Source organism: Planococcus citri, chromosome 2 (genome assembly GCF_950023065.1).
Source record: "Planococcus citri chromosome 2, ihPlaCitr1.1, whole genome shotgun sequence".
In the NCBI taxonomy this organism is placed as follows: Eukaryota; Metazoa; Arthropoda; class Insecta; order Hemiptera; family Pseudococcidae; genus Planococcus; species Planococcus citri.
The window spans coordinates 62,716,961-62,737,327 of record NC_088678.1 but is presented as its reverse complement, the minus strand read 5'-3'; the positions used below and the strand labels follow the sequence as shown (position 1 = coordinate 62,737,327).

At 35.3% G+C, this 20,367-nt stretch overlaps 1 protein-coding gene across 8 annotated transcripts in view; it reads left to right on the top strand.

Annotated features, from left to right (window-relative positions):
* Window positions 1–20,367, top strand: part of cno (canoe) — a 199,279-nt gene that overhangs the window by 144,083 nt on the left and 34,829 nt on the right. For 7 of the 8 annotated variants that reach the window (XM_065352083.1, XM_065352085.1, XM_065352081.1 and 4 more), the window contains 2 exons: window positions 10,532–10,702; window positions 18,466–18,710. In XM_065352083.1, the coding sequence (XP_065208155.1) occupies window positions 10,532–10,702; window positions 18,466–18,710 (416 nt within the window). Of the gene's footprint in view, window positions 1–3,220; window positions 3,515–10,531; window positions 10,703–18,465; window positions 18,711–20,367 lie in introns of those variants that run through there. The other variant, XM_065352087.1, reaches the window with a different exon arrangement.

Below are 20,367 nucleotides of genomic sequence, written 5' to 3'. Positions count from 1 at the left end.
GGCCTACCAAGTTATTTTGACATGAAATTTTGAATTGGTTGAAACCGGTTTAATCAATTTATAACCAAATGGACTGGATTTAGACGGTATTTTTGAATGTGACATCGATTCATTATTTTTGTACAATGTTCATTCTGATTTAAATTCCAATCAATCTAAAAAAAATGAAATTTCGAATCGGTTGAAACCGGTTTTATCGACTGGTAAGCGAATTGAATTGGTTCAAATAGAATTTTTTTGGTTAAAGGGACATTAATTTGTTATTTTTCCTAGGATTCATTCTGATGGAACCAATCATTTAAAAGAAATAAAATTTTGAATCGGTTGAAACCGGTTTCATTAATCAGTTAGTAGATTGAACTGTTTCAAATAAAGGTTTATGGTATCAAATGACTTATCACTTTGTTATTCTGTTTGAAATTTCTTGTAATTGAACTGTTGAACTTTTGAAAAAATGAAATTTTGAATTGTTCGAAACTGGTTTCAATGATTTGTATTTGGTTTGAACCAGTTTCATAGTATTTTTGTCAGTGTGATGTCTACAATATTGTACTTTTTTTGAAAGAATTTTTCTATTATGTTTTGAAAATTTGGTTTTTGAAAATTATGAAGTATATATACTTGAACTAGTTGGAACCGGTTTCATCAACATTTTTTTGATTTTGGGTACTGATGCATGATGCTACATTTTGTTCATCTACCTACCTGAATAGAAATTCTGATTAAATTTACGTTTGGAACGAACGTTATTTTTCAATAAGAGGCGAACTGGTTTAATACCAATTTTGTAACCGGTTTGAACCAGTTTAATTGACTTGATTTTCAATAATTGAATTGCTCAATTAGTAATGCCTTTTCTGATAGGTATTTATAATTATAGAAATTCAAAATTTGATGAAAGTGGAATCATATTTCAAGTTTTGGATCGGTTGAAACTGGTTTCGATCATCCCATGTAACTGGTTCAAACCGGTTCTGATGGAACTTTTTTGATCATTTCTGTATGAATAAATTATAAAATGGCTGATGGCGAGGTTTTTGTGGGGGGGGGGGTGAGGGGAGGGAGGTAATCATTACAACTTTTTCTTTCGTTAAACCGGATTTCCTGTGAAATGAAATCTGGTTGGAACTGGTTTTATTTAAATTGATAGTATTTTTAAGAATGCTAATGATGTTATTCATAAACATTCTGATGAAATACCCCCTTAATGAACGTGTTACTTTTTTGAGTCGATGATGAACCGGTTGGTCGTGAGTTCTATTTCTGATTTGAACCGGTTCAGTTTGGTTGGTTTTTACTCATTCGTCATTTTCAATGGTTACTTAATTTTAGGATACTTTTTGTTGCATCTTGAAATTTATTTCTGGAACGAACTGTTTTTTTATGATTCAAATGAGTGATGAAACCGGTTTCTATAGTTTTTTCTGAAAAATTTCGACACAGTTGTGATGAAGAAACACCTTGAGTATTTTACTTTATGTTGTTAGTTCTTGAAAAGCATCTTTCCGTTTGAAAAGTTTTGCTACAAAAATAACTGGTTCAAGTTTTTTGAAACCAGTGTTCCTCTGTTTTATCGCCATAAAATTGTTCTTTTATTCCTGTCCTACGTATTTTTTTTAGGGAAGGAGCTAGAGGAGGGACTAGGAATTGATTAAATTTGAGACAGCTGCTGCATTTTATTTATTGAAATTACTTCTTTTGAATCAATTTAAATGTTTTGGAAATTGAAATGCAATTTGTATGCAATGAGATGGAAATTGGCAGTGAACTGAAATAAATCGCTCTAGCCACCGAAAAGTGTGATGTATTGTGAAAATAATGTAATCATGTTCTCTGAGAAAGGACACAACGATGAGGTTTTACGTGAAAATGATGTAAAGTTCGTCCTAGGTATCGTTGTCAAACGAATATTCTGCGTCCAACGGCAATAAAATGTAATCGAGGTACATTTACGATGTTATATACGTACGTAGAGTATCATTATCAGTTTAAATTATCGTTCGTCCTCGCGGGAAAGTGAAAAGTAAAAAGGTCGAATGGTTGCGATGGAAAAAGCCACATACGCAGTACATGTACGTTTAGCGTAGGTATTTATCGAGTACTTAGAACAGCACGTCTGCGTCTCCGACCCATTCTCATTCGCGTTAACTACGTCGTAACAGCATTTTTTCATTTCGCAATTTTCGAGATGTTATTTATTTCTACATAGTTAAATTATTAATATAATAATAAAGCCAAAACGTGAATTTCCAATGGACGTGTGTTATCGTTCAATTATATCTCGAGCAGCGTTTGTGTTGTGGGGGAGTAAGAGGTTGCTTTTGGGGTAAAAATTTTTTTCTCTCTCGCTTGAATTATTCATTTTTCCCTTTAGAGCCGATTACGACGATAAAAAATTAATAACTATTTCGAATACATCACGAAATCAATTTAATATTGACCGTAATCTGAGGAGAGAAGGGTATGCAGGGGTAACGTTTTTAAAGTGCTTTCAAAGGTTCGCTTAAATACCTACTCTGCAGTTAGTTTTAACTAACTACGTACATATAGGACTCGTACTCGTATGTACTACGTAGAAGTGTTCTATAAGTATATAGAGGATTTTTGTTGTGGCTTTATTTTCCCATCTGATAGAGTGTGGGAAGCGAGGGAAGGGTGTAAGGAGTAATGCGAAGGCGTATACATGCTGAGTATAAATCGCTTTAAAATTTTTTTCATTTTTCGCTGTCGATAAGGCTGGGTTTGTGTTTGTGAGCTCAATTTTACGAGCGTTATAATAATTTTAAAATTGAAACGAAAAGAAAGAAGAGAGACTGAGAAGTTCACGATGAAAGCACCCCTAGTAAAGAGCAAAATGACACAAATTTTTCCATTCGATATTCGAGCTGTGTCTGTGTGTGTGTGCTGTCTGTCGAAAGAGACGATAAAGATATAGGTGGAGGATATTACAACATGCAAATTGAAATTGCCGAATGCCAAATGAGGTGTATTCGAAAGAATAGTATACGTATAAGAATAACGTTAAGTTTATGTCGGTTGATTATTCACGCTGTGGCGGAGTTTTAAAATAACGAGCTATGTCGTATGAGAAAAAGATTTCGATCAGAATTCCCCTCGTGGTTGTCGTCAGTACTATCGTCGTAGTCGAGACGACGACACTACGACAATTTCGAGAATTGAAAATCTCAAATTTGTATTTTTTTTAGAATTTTGTTTTTACATTTTGTGTGATACAAGTACATATATAAAACGAATTTGATGTATTGAAACGACGATCATGTCGTTAGAATCATAGTGATCGACGCTGCTGTGATAGAAAATTAGACGTTACCAAACGACTCTTTGGGAGACGAGTCGACGCGATTTTTTTTATTTCAAAGTAAATTTTTGTTACCGCGAGAGTTCCTCTTATCTATTCGATATCGAAGTCCAGAGCAAGGATTCGTCAACATGATTGGACTGTGGTCGTATACGAATTTCAGATTGCGTAATTCGAAATGCGAAGTTTTACTAGGTTTGTGATTTTTTTTTACATTGTGTACTCGTAATTAATTAATTTATTAGCATATGCCAAGTGCGAAGTATCGAACTCGTTGAAAGTCCACTTTTACGACGATATATTAATTGATCGAATAATATTGTATAGGCGATTGTGGTACGCCTTCGTTTACTTAGATTTGGTTTAATTATCGAAGTTCGTAATATGTATATTGAATAACAATTTAGCAACTAAGTAAATGGGAAGTGGGAAGTAGGTACAATGTAATGTTTGTGAAAAGCACGAAAAAGGCGGATTAAATTTTAAGGTTTTGTTGGGAGCTGCAGGAGGAGAAGGAAGGTGACATCTTGGCCAAGATTATGGTTTGTAGATACAGCTGGAAATTTATCGTCCCCCTTCGACGGTTCGACGAGTAATTTCCGTTTAAATTGATAAAGGCAGAATTGAAAAGTTTCCGGAGTCTCGAAATCACTTAATTAAAACTTTGATGCTGGGGTTGCGGTTTGATTATCAGGCAGAGAAGAGAGGAGGGAGGTGAAGATGAGGATGAGAAAGAAATGAGAAAATTACGGTTTCACTTTTTGTTTCTGTGATCGGAGTATTTGTGGATTCAGAAAAGTAATACGAATGCCATGGATCATAATTTTGTGACAATTTTGAAATGTGTTTTTGGGGGAGGGGAGGGGGAGGGGTTTGCCCAATTTTTTTATTACCCAGAAGTGTGATATGAACACCACCTATTTTGCAATTCTGAATTACCCATGATTGTTTGCCCCTTTTTAAACCTTCAAAATCTAAAAGATGATTTAAACAAATTCATTGATAATAAATTAAATTTTAATAATATTATTAAGTTAATCAAAAATGATAATTTACTCCATCTAGTTTAATTTTCCAAAAAATAGTATAAGTGCTTTTAAAACCAAAATATTATTGTGTTGTAAGCACTTTAAAAATAAATGTCTTGTCTTGTCTCATCCGGAACAAAAATTTTTGAGCTGGATAAAATGGAATCGGTAGAAAGGATCTTAAAATACTGCACTAGCCAAAATTTCAGATTTTGAAATTCATCTTTTGATTATTACTTAACGAATTAAAAAAAATTCAAAGGGTCAAAAATGAAAAAAAAACAAAATTTTACCAAATTGACCTGGAAATCTGAAAATTGGATTGTGCCCAATTTTCGACCTTTCGAGTCGGTTGATGATGGTTTTGAATTGTTCTAGAGCCTCCAGTGCGATTTTAGATTTCTCAAGTTGATGAACTTTGGCCACGATGTTTCCAAAGTACTTTCTGTCTGGAAATTTGGAGCTACATGGTTTCGAGCTGCTGAGTAGGAGAATCTTCAAAACGACTTGAAACTACCTGCAGTCGACTTCTTAGCGTATTGAAATTACCTTGCAGTATGAATTTCGGCTGTCTAACTCCATTTTGATGAAATTTTGTGAAATTTCAAGTCTCAAAAATCTACTGAAGGCTCCGAGAATTTTCAAAAAGTCGCTGAAGTCTCCAAAAATGCCTTGAACCCTCCTGCAGTCGACTTGATAACATCTGCTGGAGGCTCCAGAACTGATCAAAATGGCTTGAAACTATTTCAAGTCGATTTGGCAGGACGAAAAGTATATTCCAAATTTCAGCTTTCTAGGTCAATTTGATAAAATTTCGATTCTTTTCTGATTTTTGGCCTTTTGATTTTCAAAAATTCACCAAAAGTCTAAAAATGTACTTTAGCATTTTATCTATGAATTCTGCAACGTTTATCAGTTCAAAATTGTGTTTTCTGGCTGGAGCAATTTCGATGAGATTTCATTCTTTTCTACGTATATCCCTTGCAAATTATCGACTTTTTCAGTAAAGAGAAAAAGATTTTTTTTTTTAATTTCTTTGAAAATGAATTTGAATAGATGTAGATGTTTTTGCCCCAGAATATTCTTCGATTTAGTTTCAAAATTTTTTCATTTTTTTGCACCCCCTCTCCCTCTTATTCAAAAATTTGTAAAAAAAAAAAAAAAAAAAAAAAGGAGCGTAAAAATGTTGGTAAAAATACATGCCTAAGTACATTTTTATAAATGGAAAAAATAATCGATTTGAAGAACCGAAAAAGAGGATGGAATATACAACATGGACGTATAAAAACCTCAATTTCTACGTGAATTTGCAATTGATGTTCTGGGAATTTCACAGCATACTTATGGATGTCCCTTAATACGTTGCATGTGTGAAATTTATTGTAATTTATTCTGCAGCTTACCACGTGGAAATGAGGTTATGTGCAAAAATTCGCCAGTTTGCGTAAATTTCCAATGTAGGCGTCATGCATTCATTTCCAGGGTAAAATTCGCAATGAACGTTGAAAATCTTCATTTTTTTCCCTCCGACTCCCTCCGTTCGTCTATCATCTGCTTTCTTTTTGATTACCTAAATGACCACTAGACTGAACTCTGGAGGCATTAACGATGTGCACTGTAAAAAAAAAGTCACTTTCAAGACTGCAGTTTCGGAAGCTATAATGCTGCAGTCAACTTAATCTTTAAAATCCGTTACTCTTGATTATGTGTTTGTACATTTATGCTCATAAAATGAGCAATTCAGCCGTGAAAATGGGCTGAGTTGGAATTTTTCAGGTGTGTGAGAATCGACGACAAAAGACGATCGCGGATTTATTCGACTGCAAGTGCAAACAAGTGCATTCATTGAGACATAGAGACATTTTGTTGTATACATACGTAAGTAGAAGTTTGATATGAATGGAAATGACAATGACGTGTGAAAAGCACTGTACCGAAGAATATATGTATTATGTGCAATTGAGAGGAAACATACTCGTATATTATTGTGTGCTTCAACTCTCGAGAATTTGTGTAACTTTTGTGGCTGACTATGAGTCGCAGTTGATGGGTGGTTTGTTGGAAAGTTAGTGTAAACGAGGAATAATTTCCCGACAATAATGACATCGTTGAACAATAAGTAGAGGTAGAGCTGACGAGGAGGAAAAGTCATATCATATGTACGTATTTATGAGGTAAAGTACAACGAGTATGTAATTTCCAAAAACAGTTAGGTAAATTGGTGTAATAGACGAGCAAGTATTTATAATACAATAAATGGTTGGAAGGTTGAGACGAAGTAAATAATATGAAAGAATGCAAAACTCATTTACTCAAGTTACGTATTTGCAAACATGCCTATTTGTCCTTAATGCCGATGCTTTTTCCCCCCTTTCATTCTTGGTAAGTAAAAGCCAAAAGTCTACATAAGTACTGAACGTGCAGAAAAAAATTACGCTACGTCGAGCGAGTTTTCGTTGTAATTTGTCATGTTGCATATGTCGAGAGACGACGCGACGCGGAGGAGCTATAGGTAAAATAATTCACACCGTCGTATGCTGTGCGCTGTCGACGACTCGACGTGTGTTGGGAAAAAAACAGTCGTCGCGCTATCAAAGATACGTATAGATACAGATAAAGAGAGATAGAGAGAGAAAAAGAGGCAAATGCCAGGGGTAAAAGGAACCCTGGGGACTGGGAAGGAGGAGAGCACGACATATGCGTGTGCTAGTTGATTAAAATAAAATTTAGTGCTGTTCGTGTTCGATGGTAATAAATGCGTCGTTGTCAAAATTTGATGAATCGATGGTTAAAATGTTTATCTTTTCCAGTATGTGCGATACGTGGTTCGAAAAGCAATCGAAAATTTTTTGCTATTTGAAAGAACTGGGGGTGAGCCAGGGTTGCGGGGTGGTAAAGCTGATTAAAGTTAGAAATGTGCTGTTATGAACGCATTGAACGCGGAGGCGATAAATTGAAAGTGTAATTAAATGTAGGAGGTTCGCGATACCATACCGATGATGCTGACGATGGTCCGCGTATTTTCCTGGTTTTGATCGAGACGTGTGTCTGAAGGTGGATGGCAGGATGAAGAGGGGGAACTCACTTTCTAAGGGTAATTTGATTTTTCAGTTCGGATAGACGGGAATATTCAGCATTTAAGATTCAATAATTTTTGTGAGAGTTCCATAAAGTGGGTCGTTTTTCAATTTTTTTTCGTCAAATTTTCAAAAATCGCCACTCTTCCTTTATTTTGAAAAAAATTGGTCAAAAATCCACTCAAATGGCAATTTTGCTGATAAAAATCATCTGCTGTTGTGGGATAGTATAAAAGGGGGGGGGTAACTTGTACTAGGTATTAGCCTGGCGTAAGACAATAGGAATAATTGCCCCCCCCCGGTCGATCCTCTGAAACCACTTTTTTTTCAAAGGGAGCATTCTAAGGAACATTTGAAAATCTGCTGGAGGCTCCAGTAGTTTCCAAAAAGTCGCTGGAGGCTCCAATACGACTAGAAATCTACCTGCAGTCGACTTGATGTTGAAATTGGAGTAAATCTTGGATTTTCATCTCTGTTTGGTAAAATTTTATAGAAATTTGGACCATTGAAAAATATGCTGGAGGCTCCAGCAATTTTCAAAAAGTCGCTGGAGGTCTCAAAACGACTCGAAATCTACCTGCAGTCGACTTAATGTTGTTATTGGAGTAAATCTTGGATTTTCAACTCTGTTTAGTCCATTGAAAAATCTGCTGGAGGCTCCAGTAATTTTAAAAAAGTCACTGGAGGTCTCAAAACGACTTGAAATCTACCTTCAGTCGACCTAACAGCACGTTTAAGTTGGAGTACAGCTTGAATTTCGGATTTCGCAAGTTTTAAAAATCTGCTGGAGGCTCCAGAACTGCTCAAAACGCCTTGAAACTATTTCCAATTGATCTGGCTGGACGAAAATAGGACATATCCCAAATTTCAGCGTTCTAGGTCAGTTAGGTAAAATTTTGATTTTTTTCCTCGTTTGATTTTCAAAATTCCACCAAAGTCGAAAAATGCACTTTAGTCCTTGAAATTTCGGCTGGAGATGAATTTTTGCTAGCTTTTTCGATCTAGCTTTGTCCAGTTCATGTTGAAAAGCAAAATCTGCTATTTCGACTGACCTATCAATCAAAATGGCCGCCATTTTGTTAGTGAGACCAACTTTTTTGTGGCAAGTTTGCTTTAAAATGTTCCTTAAGATGTCTCTTTAAAGAAAAAAGTTGTCTCAGATGATTGGCGGGGGAGGGGGTGCAATTATTCCAATTGTCATATCCCGTACTCTTCGGTCTCTTGTAAGTATCGTTTACTATCGATGTAATTTCTTCCTTGCCTTCCCTCCCTGCCCCCTCACTACTTCTGGTACTTTTCATCGAGTAAGCTCGAAGTCGAACGTGCGATGCTGTCTATTGAGTAGCTCGTGTTCGATTAGATTGTATATTTTGAAATATTGCTGCTTTTCGATACGTAAACGATGAAAAAGAAATACGAAAACGTGGCAAAGCAAGGCGCCGGGTTTGGCAGGTGAAACGTAGCTGGTAAATTTGCTAATTTGTAATGTTGATTAGTTTCAGCAATGAAGGTAAGGGTACAGGGATGGGGAGAATTTTGACGTGCTCGTGTACGTAATATTGAAAAGGAAGAGTCGAAGGAAGAAAAATTTAGATACGAGAAAGAAAGAGAGGTTCAGAAAATTGAAGATTCGTTCGAGAGAACTTCATCTGACGTGAAGGTAAAGTGCAAAGGGAGCGCATTTGAAGTAGAATTTCTGCAAACACGAACTTACGTATAACGCACGTTGAATAACAGTTGATTTATAGGTTTCAATTATGTTGAGTGTTAAGCGGTACCTACGTCGTAGGTTTGAGTGAAGAAACGAGAAAGGGGTGTGAAAAAGGGTAAAATACACGCAGCCATAAGCGCGAATCGTTTTGTATAAAATGTGTACTTGCTTATGGACAAGGTGGTTAGAGTGGTTAATTGTATTCATCGTTTTTGCGAGATTAGCATCGTGATACGATAGTGTTTCGATGATGATGGAAATGTAGGTATTTGCATTCGATTAGTATACCCGACGCCCAGAATGGTGCTAGGAGAGTAATTTTTTCCTAATATTGCTGTATTACGATACGAAAAAGAAAAAGGTGAGGTATTCCAGGTTTCTTGGAAGGAATGAGAGGGGTGAGTTCGGAGGGTAATGATTATCGTCTGTTCCGGTTGAACCTATAACGAATAGTGAACCGGTGAATTAATTTTGATTGATTATCTTCGATAAGGTAGTGATTGATCGTGCTAGATAATTGGATTTTTACTGCTGGAGATTGGGTAGGGGCTGAAGAAAAGTGAGCTGGAAATGAGAATTATAGTTTTGATTTTTCCTGCTGTGCTTATCCCTTTCATTTGGAGGGGAAGGAGGGTCTAACGAGTTGTTGGTGGTTTTTTTCTAGTGATGTAGAATTTGAAGAGAATCTGCGTGGGTCGTTGTTCTTATACTTTCCTATATTTTTTCATTTTTTTTGTTTTCGACATTTCAAAAATATTTTCATACGATTTAGTTCTCTTCATTGGCTTCGTATAACTAAATCATTCGACATAATTGAAGTAGCTTTACCTTTCAGAGTGAAATGTTCCATTCTCGATGAATTTATAGCTCGAGATCAAGGTTGAAGCTCGATTTGATTTGAAATCTGTGTACCGAGTGCGTTTTCCGGTGATATGCGAGACTGTTGTGTGAAGATTTTTTTCATTTTCAGATCTCATTCATGTGCACACGGTTTTGAACAAAATATGTCTACGTGTGTGAAATCGAGACTATGTAGATTTAGTATCTGTTGTTGTGGCAATACCACGCAAAGTGTGTGTTTGTGATTTACCCATTATCTCGCCATATTACGTCCCAACACACCCATCGACGATATCCTTGAGGTTGTCAGTATTGTATACTTGCAATGTGTTTTACTCGTATGTGCAAATGCGTACCTCTGCTTTATCGATGTATAGCCGCCAGAGTTAATTTATATAATGCGACGATACGATAATAGTTGTAAATTTCGGTGGTTGTTCTCGCGTACCTACTCGTATATTTCATCTTATATTCGAGAAATGTCTGATGATGAGATTTGAAACCGAGACAGTTTTTATTTTCTAATTTAACGCGATTTGTATTGTCTTATGCGCAGGTTCGATTATGTTCCACGTGAGGAGAAGACCGGCCGATTACCATCCTCGGAAAAGAAAGAAAAAACCGCAGCATAAATGGAATCAGCATCAGTCCGGCAGTAATGAATTGCTCGAGTATCGCTATGAAGACGGATTGGATAGGTTACCATTATTCTTAGAACTAAATTCAGGTTTGTACTGAATAATTTGATTTGTTTTTTTTTTTTAATGTGGTGTTGGGGAGGTTTGGGATGTGATGGGTGGTACGGTGCGATGGTTGTGATGGGAGGAATGGATAAGGGGAATCGATGATCAGCTGATATGGTGTTCAAGATATGACTAAAAACAAAAGTCCAACTGTTGGTTACTTGCTAAAATATTGTACTTTCAATTTTGCTCATGTGATGAGAAAATAGTGAGAAGTGTCCATTGTCACCATAGAAGGGCTGTCTAATATTCTGGAATTTTCCTCATCAAATGATACTCGTAGAAACTTCCGTCAGCGATATTTTTCTATTCAGTATTCTGGAATTTTCCACATCAAATGATAGAAAACCCTTCCCTTCGCGTAGATACGAATAGTTCCAACTTTATACGAGTCTGTTTTAAATGTACCAAACTTTTCTATGATAATTGGCAATTTTGTACGATGCTACGTGCATTATTCATTCGCGTATATGTCTTTTTATTACGGTACAATAAACATGAATAAATGTTGAAATTTTACCATAATACATTTGACGAGGGTTTACCCAAGCTGGAAAATAATGGAAAAGAAAAGCACGCCGCGGATAACGATAAATACGTACGACGGTTGGTTGGTGCGTAGGATTTTTTGGACGATACACGTACCTAACCTACACTCTATTTCATCGTCCATTCGTGACATATGCGAACAAGTTTTTTTTATGACATGCAGATGAGAATGAAACAAAAAACAAAAATAAATGGACATTGGTTTTGAAATATTCGTTTAAATTATATTATGGTTTTGTATATTATATGGGTTGGTGTGGGGGCTGTGGGCTTTATTGCGGTTTAAATTGGTGTGCGACGCTGTGTAGAAAGGAGTACCCTATAGTCTTGAGGGATATGAGGAAATGGCGAAAAGATGAGATGAAATGGGTTTAATTATTGTTTATTGAAATTTCGAAAATTCTTCTGTTACTGAACTACTGATCACCAATTGTGTAAAAAAATGAGGGAGGGGGCGGTACCAGAGGTATCAAAATATAATTTCCGAGATTCGTTAGTATGAAGTCATGTGATAGATTTTTGATATCAAACTTTTGAGACAATGTAAGACTACCATGAGAAAACGATTCAATTGTGCTGATATTGCGTGAAAACTCTACAAATGCTTGAAGTATAGGCTATCAACTTAATGTATTGATTTCTAGCAGGTACATTACAACTTTTAAGATAACGTCCCCAACTTCACCAACGCAGGATGGTCCATTTAATAATCAATAAACAAATTGGTTTCTGAAGTTTGAATCATTTTTATCGCATGAAAAAATCTGCCCAGAAATAAAACTAGTGCAGTACAGGTGGGAAATCCTACGTATGCTCTGTGATTTTATTTCTCTCCTTTTTTTTCTAAAACACGTGGTTTACTCAGAAATCGTCATTTTGTTCTTTGAGAGAATTGAAAAAAATTCTAGAAAAATCAAAAATCTAAACAAAGAAAACCAAGAAGAACGAACATGCTGAACATATGATTTCAACTAGTGAAATGCAATTTATTTTTTTTCTAGGAGGTTTTCTCAAAAACTTTTGATGTTTCAAAAGTTGAATTGAAATTTGTGTTTCTGTTATGAATTATGAAAAAAATTCAAAAAGACGATGTTTGATTTAAAAAAAAAAACTATTGATTCTAAAAAAATAGAGTGGATTAAAAAAAATCTGTATAAATACTGGAAGATTTCTCCAAATTCAGTCAAGACCTCCATAAATTCAAGTTGAAGGAACTCGGAAAATATTTTTGCTCCAGAGGTGCGCCTGAACGGGAAATATGAGGTCTCAAAGATGGGGCATTTTCAAAAAAATTGTGTTTTTCCGCCCTTTCAATTCCCCCTCAACCTACTTTACGAAAAATGGGCCAGTCTTGAAAGATACTTGTAATATTTGAGATTCTGTGTTGACCTGGGCCATTGCCCTCAAAATCCAATACCATTTAAGGTCCTAGTGAGAGGTTAAAAATTTACAAATTATGATTTTTGAGCAAATTTGTGTTTTAAAAATATTTTCTTCGTGAATTTTGTGCATTAGTTTAAAGCAGTTACAGTACAACAACAACAACAACAAAAGTTCAACCACAACTTCAAATTTCTGAGTTAGATTTATTTGCCTGAAGACTTTCAATGATTGATTGACTTTCTCAAACTTGCAGGCACATGTATAGGACATTATCAGAGAATTTTTTCTGTATACTTCTAGATCTTATTTTTAATTTTTTAGTAAGTGAAGTTCACCCCAGTGGGATATTTCAAAACGAAGGCCAGGGGTTCTCAAAATAGCATGATTCAATTTTTTAAAAATGAAAATGATAAAATATGGGAAAAAATCACAAGTCAAAATGGTCCAATTTAGACATGTAACAATAAAATTCTAAAAAAAAGACTCTCTTCAAAGACTCTGTAAATAAGGACCTTGGAAAAAGAATGCATTTTTACTTATATTTAGTTGTCTTCTTTTTAGTGATCACAAGGTGAAAAAACTGTAAAAAAAAGTCTCAAAATTTATGTACTTACATGTATTTAAATGAGTATTTACAGATTTGCAGAATTTTAAAACAATACATAAAATAGATAACTCGATTCAAGTAAAACTTGGTTAAAAAATGAAAAATGAAAATGACTTGAGAGCATTAAAGCAACTAATATTAGGAAATAAAAATGTTGAGCAACAGTAGGTATACTGGTATACCTATTACCATCTATTCTAAACATACTCATTTCGATAAGTTTTCAGGTTCTGTATTCAGCTCAATGGTCTCTTTTTCTTTGAACTCACCTTCATCACTTTGTTTGCTTTGTTTTACGTTGGCACGGGCTTCTATCTCATCCTCCATCTCTAATTCTCCTTTCACTGACTCAAGAAAATGGTCTTCTCTGTAGTCGAATATTCTGGATACTACACTCAGCGCTTTTCTTATTTCATCCCTTTCTGCAGCTTGATGATCTTGTTCTTTCCTCAAAAGTTCTCTATTTTCGTTGTATAGTTTCTTATATTTCGACGCTTCTTCAGCAGTTTGAACTAAATCGGAGTTCGTTTTTTTATTATGCTTTCTTATGGACTGGATTTCTGAATTCTGCTTCTCTATGGTTTCTTTTAACACATTGTTTTCCAGCATTAAGGATCAATTTACCTCATTCATTGCTTGGATGTCAGATGCGTGTTTATTGCCGGTTCCAGACTATGCGCGAATCACTACGAAAAAAACATGATTCGCGAATATATCGCGAACTGCGAATAGTGTGTAGATCACATTTCACACCTGTTTGTGGTGATTCGCAATCATCACAAATCAGTTTTTTCACGTTTCGGGTTTCGCGCCCGATCTCTCAACCAGGTGGTTTTTAGACAAATCGTCAAAGGGATTCGCGATTCGTTCACGAATTTTCAAGTTCGTTCTTGTCAAATGTACATATATCGACGAAATACGAATAGTGTGTAGAGTGCAAATTCGAGGTGTTTCGTATTTCATCATTTTTATCACGAATCCTTCACGAATCTCAAAATGCGAACCACAAAACGCGAACCGCGCATAGTCTGGAACCGGCATATTAGATAACCTTATGATGGCATTTTTGTTGCATTCTCGTTCATCATTAACTTGTTCTTCTAGTTTTACGTTTTGCAAATTCGCCTCACTCATGAGATGATGCACTTCCATGAAGATATTATGCATGGTGAAAAAAGGGTTCTCCTCCATTGTACTCGTAGTAAATATTAAACATACAATGACTGAAAAAACAAAATCAGGTATAGATTGTGAAAAGTTCAAAAAACTTGAACAAAAATCACGAAAGATGAAGTAGGAAGAAAAATAAGTACATAAAAACACCAAATTCATACATACAAAATTAAGGGAGAGCACCTCGAATGACCACAGTTGATTGGCTCTTGTAAACGTTTTAAAACATTTTCAAAAATAGACACCTGATCCTGTATTCATTCTGAAAATATGTTAACAGCATTAGAATGGTTCAAGTACATCAATTTTTAATAATTTAAGTAGGTAGTCGATAATGTGGATTATCTTATTGATAACAGTGATAAATCCAGATAAAAATGTTCTCCCTTCAAAACCTATCACATTGTTTGTAGGATCTTAGACCTGTGAATTATCAGTTTACATAAGTTAAAAATCATTAAAAACATTCTAAAATAAAGATTAGATTTGTAAAACCTAAGTGTTCTTACTTTTCAAAGTGAGAAGAAATTAAACGTTATCATTGTTCTCACACTTAATTGCTTGAAGCTACAGATTATGGAGTAAAATGAATTTTTATCTACATCATGAAAAACTAGCCAAAGCGCAGACAATTCAACAGAAAAACTAATTTAAAACGTATACTTACGAGTCTGAATTTGATTTTCTTCAGATTTGGTTACTTATCATTAATTTTTTCCTCACTGGGTTTAGTTTTTGGTAAGGTGCACCGGGGCAAGTCAGAATGATTTTTCGCAATTTCAACTTTGACCAGCTGTTACTCCCCTTCTAATGAACCAATATGGATCAAATTTATTATGTAGGCTCCCATAAGGGTTCTTAACCTATGGTTAAAATTTGAGCGCGATTGACACAGTAGCTTTCGCTCAGTGGAATAAAATATAAACTGTCCTGACTTACCCCAATTGGGGGAAGTCAGAACAGGCTAAACTTTGCGGAGACGTAGATCACAAACCGAGCGTCCTAGAAAAATTGCACAGAAACCAAATTGTAGAGAATTTAATTCTCTTTGAGATCACTCTCATCAGATTTTCACTAGGACGCACGGTTCGTCCGCTATATGCGAAAAACTAAGAAATAGAATGTCTGTATTTTAGACCAAATTCAAAATAAGTTCAAAACAACAACAAAATACAATTGAACCAAAGACATCTAAAATGAAACTGAATCTCGAAAATTTTTATGCTGTGATGAAGTAGGGGTAGTACCCTCAAGTCACCTTTAGTGGCACTTCGCCAGATATAAACCTCTAGGCGCTAGAGCAAGTTTTCTAACTTACCCCGAATTCCAACTTCCCCCGGTGCACCTTATAATATTCAAGAAATGACCACCAAAATGAATAAATAAATGAGAATCCGGTGCAAAAGCCTATGTCTTACAATGTATCTTCATTCTTCAAGTTGAACTGATTTTCATTGATTTTTCTTTGGAGTGTGAAAAAAAATGATGAAAATGAGTCAACCATGCAGTTGAATCTCTGAAGAAAAAAAACAGTATTTTCTTGAAATTTTTGCATTTTTAAAATCAAGAAAACAAAGAAAAATAGTCTCCTCGATGTTTTGATAGGTCGTTGTCCTTGTAGTTGCACTCCTTTACAGGAGATAGTGTATATTTCCATCTATATTAGCCAGTATCTATAGCATATCTGATCGTTTCTTTCATGGTCTTACTAGGAGAGTTGGCTGGTGAGTTTGTTGTTCACAGCTCCGATCATTTTCTCCCTCTCGTTGATCTTCCAGTCCCCCCCCCCCTCGTTGAATACCTCACATTGACTGCAAATTATGATTTTTTAGGCGTGTTTATTGCTTATCTCATTACACACTCTCAGTCGTTTATCCATACCTTACTGTCATTCTTCATGTGGTATAGGAAACTCTGGAAACTGTATCATTGTTTGTCGTGTGTTCAACTTCCATGAATGTAAAAATACTTGCCATGCTGGCGCCCTTTTTTTGTCGAGCAAAAAATTACTTCTCCTTAATAAAATACTACATACATTAAAAAAATACCTAATCTAAACACTCGGAAAGGTAAATCGCAAACCACAAAGCGACGATACAGCGATAAAATAACGCATCTAAACGTTTCTTCGGATTTAATATAATTAATTTTCACATCTCTCCGGGGAAATTCGGTTGGAAAAATTTCTCATGATGTTTGAGATGATGATGACGGCTGCTGCATCGTGCTCGAGTGTAAACAAACACACACCCTCGACGTTAATTAAAACACATATTTCCTACAACGAGTATGACATAGAGCATTGTGGTACCTAATTTTGATGTTAACTAAATAAAAACATTATGAAGTGGCGATTAATTTCCGGAGTTTCATTTTTTTTAAACGATTTTTTTATGCATTGAGTAGAAAAAGAGCTAATGTAACGTTGATGGAAAAATATTGGTTACGTTGTGACCTTTAGAAGGGAGGGGAAGGGCTTATTTTCGAGAAAAAAAGTCAGCCTACCAAGTTAATGGTTCGATTTACTTCTTTTCTTATCAATTTGCGAAAAATTACGTTACAGCGGCGTATATAGAGAAAGAAGATGATTATAAGGAGAAAATGAAAGACTCGCAAGATTCGATAATGGAAAATGCGAAGATGTGTGTATGTGTGAATTGGTATATTGAAGCATCGCAAAGTTGATTAAATTGTTCGCTTTTAAGTCGTGACTCGTTCGATAAATGGTATTTTAACGGCTGGATACAGCGTGCGTTATACGGTGTGGTGTGCTGAAAAGAAAAGCAGTACGGCAGAAAGAGAGTGATACCTGATATATGATACGATTCGTTGACAGATTAATAGAGTTTTTACCTAGGTTTTCTCTCGAATTTGGTGGTATTATTGTTTCGAGGTTTATTTGTTCGAAAGTTACGAATTGATTTGTTCATACTATTGGTACCCAACTTTTACCTTTTCACTTTTTTTTTTTTCTGGTACAAGGTGAATGAAAGTACATAATGTATAGAACGTGTGTACTCTATCGAGAAATTTTTCAAATTAATCGAACTATTGGGGCGAAGCCATTGTGAATGTTTTATTAAGCCAAGATTACAATTTCTTATATTGATAACCTAGTTAATCAAAGTATTTCAGAAGAGGGAGGTATCGCGTGACTCAAAAATATACTGGTAACTTATATATACCTTACCTCCTTTTGATCGTCCATCCCTCAGCAGATGTCCATTGTCTCTTTTTATTCATTTTTTTTTTTTTGTTTTGTTAATGGTGACTTTAATAATTTAAGTTATTGTATGTACCTATTGGCAAATTTTGACATGTTTCTACTATTTTTTTTTACCTCGATCGAATCCACTTTCGTTCGGGTCAGTCGCGTCGGTTCAACGAGCGATGGCTATTCTACGTAGAAATGTCAATATTTCGAATGGTGTTTTTGACATACATGTGACGTTGAAATGTAAGGTATTGAATGAAGGAGACGTTAGGGTTATTTCTTTATTTTTTTAATTGTACGTTTGTTGGGTGCAAATAATGAAGCAAGGAGTGTGTTGTTGTATGTGGGAGTGAGTACTTGAGTTGTTTATGTAAAGTAACCTAACCTGCCATAATGGATAATTGTTGTACCTATTCATTCGTATAAGGTGATTTTTGGAATCTCTTCTTTAATTTTCTGATTGGGGTTGAGATGAAGTTGGGAAAAATATGGAAAAAATTGAATTATGGTATGTTTTGAGTGATATAGGGGGGGGAGGGGATCTCCAAGATTTCAAGAATCAAAAAATAAAAAAAAAGATCTGATGGATTTTGGATCATTGGATCAACGAGAGAGTGACAGAATTTCTAGGTAGCTTTTTTCAACTTTCCTGAATTGATTTTGGGAGTAGGTATTTGAATTTGAAATCTCACTACTGAACTTGGAATCTTTTGAAAGGATCTTCGCACCGTACTCCTCATCTGTTTGAAACCCTTCATCGACTACATGCATCATTGTTTTCTCATTACCCTTTGATTTTACGAATTAATTTTGAATTTCAGACGGTACTGAAATATGTGGCGGTGCTGCCAAACGTCATAGACTGCATCCAAATGTGACGGAGGTCGGTTGCGAGCGAAATACTTCACCTACGCAATCGCAATACCTGCAATTACTCGGACCAAATATTCTACCTAGGCATTGCGTGATTGCCAATACCGAAGGTATCGTTACAGTCACACCCTGTAGCCGTGATTCTGAGACTTATGTAAACGGACAGCGAATCTACGAAACGACTATATTAAGGGTGAGTTCTCAAAGTTTCGGTTTATGTTGGTTTTTTAGCCCTGATTTTGCCCGCGTGTACAATTTTAACGCGAAATTAGGTGGCTTATTTTTTTATAATATTGAAATTTTGTGTTTTAAAAAATTTTAAAGAGTGAAGTTATCAGGAAAATTTTCTCACATTCAAATATTTCCTTTCATTTTTGTAATATAGAGGATGTAGTCGAGGTGAAAAATTGAATTATTTTTAAATTTTTCATTAGCCCAAAAAATGCATCTCTTTGAGAATATTTTACAGATTACCATTGTTTTGAACATTTTCGTTGATTCAGAATCATAAAGATCAAAAGAGAAGACAAAAAATTATCAACTGTCAAAATTTCAAGTGCTAAAGTGCCTTTTTCGATTTTTGGTGAATTTTTGAAAATCAAATTTAGGCTAAAAATGAGGGAATAATCAAAATTTTACCGAATTCACCTAGAAAGATGAAATTTGGGTTCTTACCCTATTTTCTACCTGCCAAATCGATTGGAAACTGTTTTAAATCGTTTTGAGCAATTTTGGAGCCTCCAGCAAATTTTTGAAGCTGGAAATTTCCACAAAATTTCATCAAAATGGAGTTGGAAAGCTGAAATTTATTCTGCAAACTAATTCCAATACGCTACGAAGTCGACTTCAAGTGGATTTCAAGTCGTTTTGGAGCCTCTAGTGACTTTTTGAAAATTACTGGAGCCTCCAATCGATTTTTGAAACTTGAAATTTCCCCAAAATTTCATCAAATAGAGATGGAAAGCTGAAATTTACTCTGCACTCCAATTTTAACACCCTCCGAAGATGACCTGAGGTGAGTTCAAGTCATTTTGGAGCCTCCAGCAAATTTTTGAAACTGGAAATTTCCACAAAATTTCATCAAAATGGAGTTGGAAAGCTGAAATTCATTCTGCAAACTGATTTCAATGCGCTACGAAGTCGACTTCAAGTGGATTTCAAGTTGCTTTGGAGCCTCCAGTGACTTTTTAAAAATTACTGGACCCTCCAACAGATTTTTGAAACTTGAAATTTCCCCAAAATTTCATCAAATGGAGACGGAAAGCCGAAATTTACTCTGTACTCCAATTTCAACACCCTCCAAAGACGACTTGAGGTCAGTTCATGTCATTTTGAACCCTCCAGCGAATTTTTTAAAATTACTGGAGCCTCCAGTTGATTTTCAAAACTTGAAATTTCCCAAAATTTCATCAACAGGTTTTATGACGTTTTTTTGGAAAATTGAAATTTCCAAAAAGTAGCTGGAATGGTTCAAAACCACTTGACACCACCATGCAGTCGACTTTATTATCGTATTGAAATTCGTTTGCGGAGTAAATTTCGACTTTTCAACTCTATTTTATAAAATGTTGTGAAATTTTCAAGTTTCAAAAATCAGCTTGAGACTCCAGTAATTTTCAAAAAATCGCTGGTAGCTGCAAAATTACTTGAACCCACCTGAAGTCGTTCTCAGAGGGTGTTAAAAATACGAGCACAGTGAAATTTTCAAGTTTCAAAAATCAGCTTGAGCCTCCAGTAATTTTCAAAAAATCACTGGAAGCTCCAAAATGACTTGAACCCACCTGAAGTCGTTCTCAGAGGGTGTTAAAAATTGGAGCACAGAGTAAATTTTGGCTTTACATCTCCTTTTC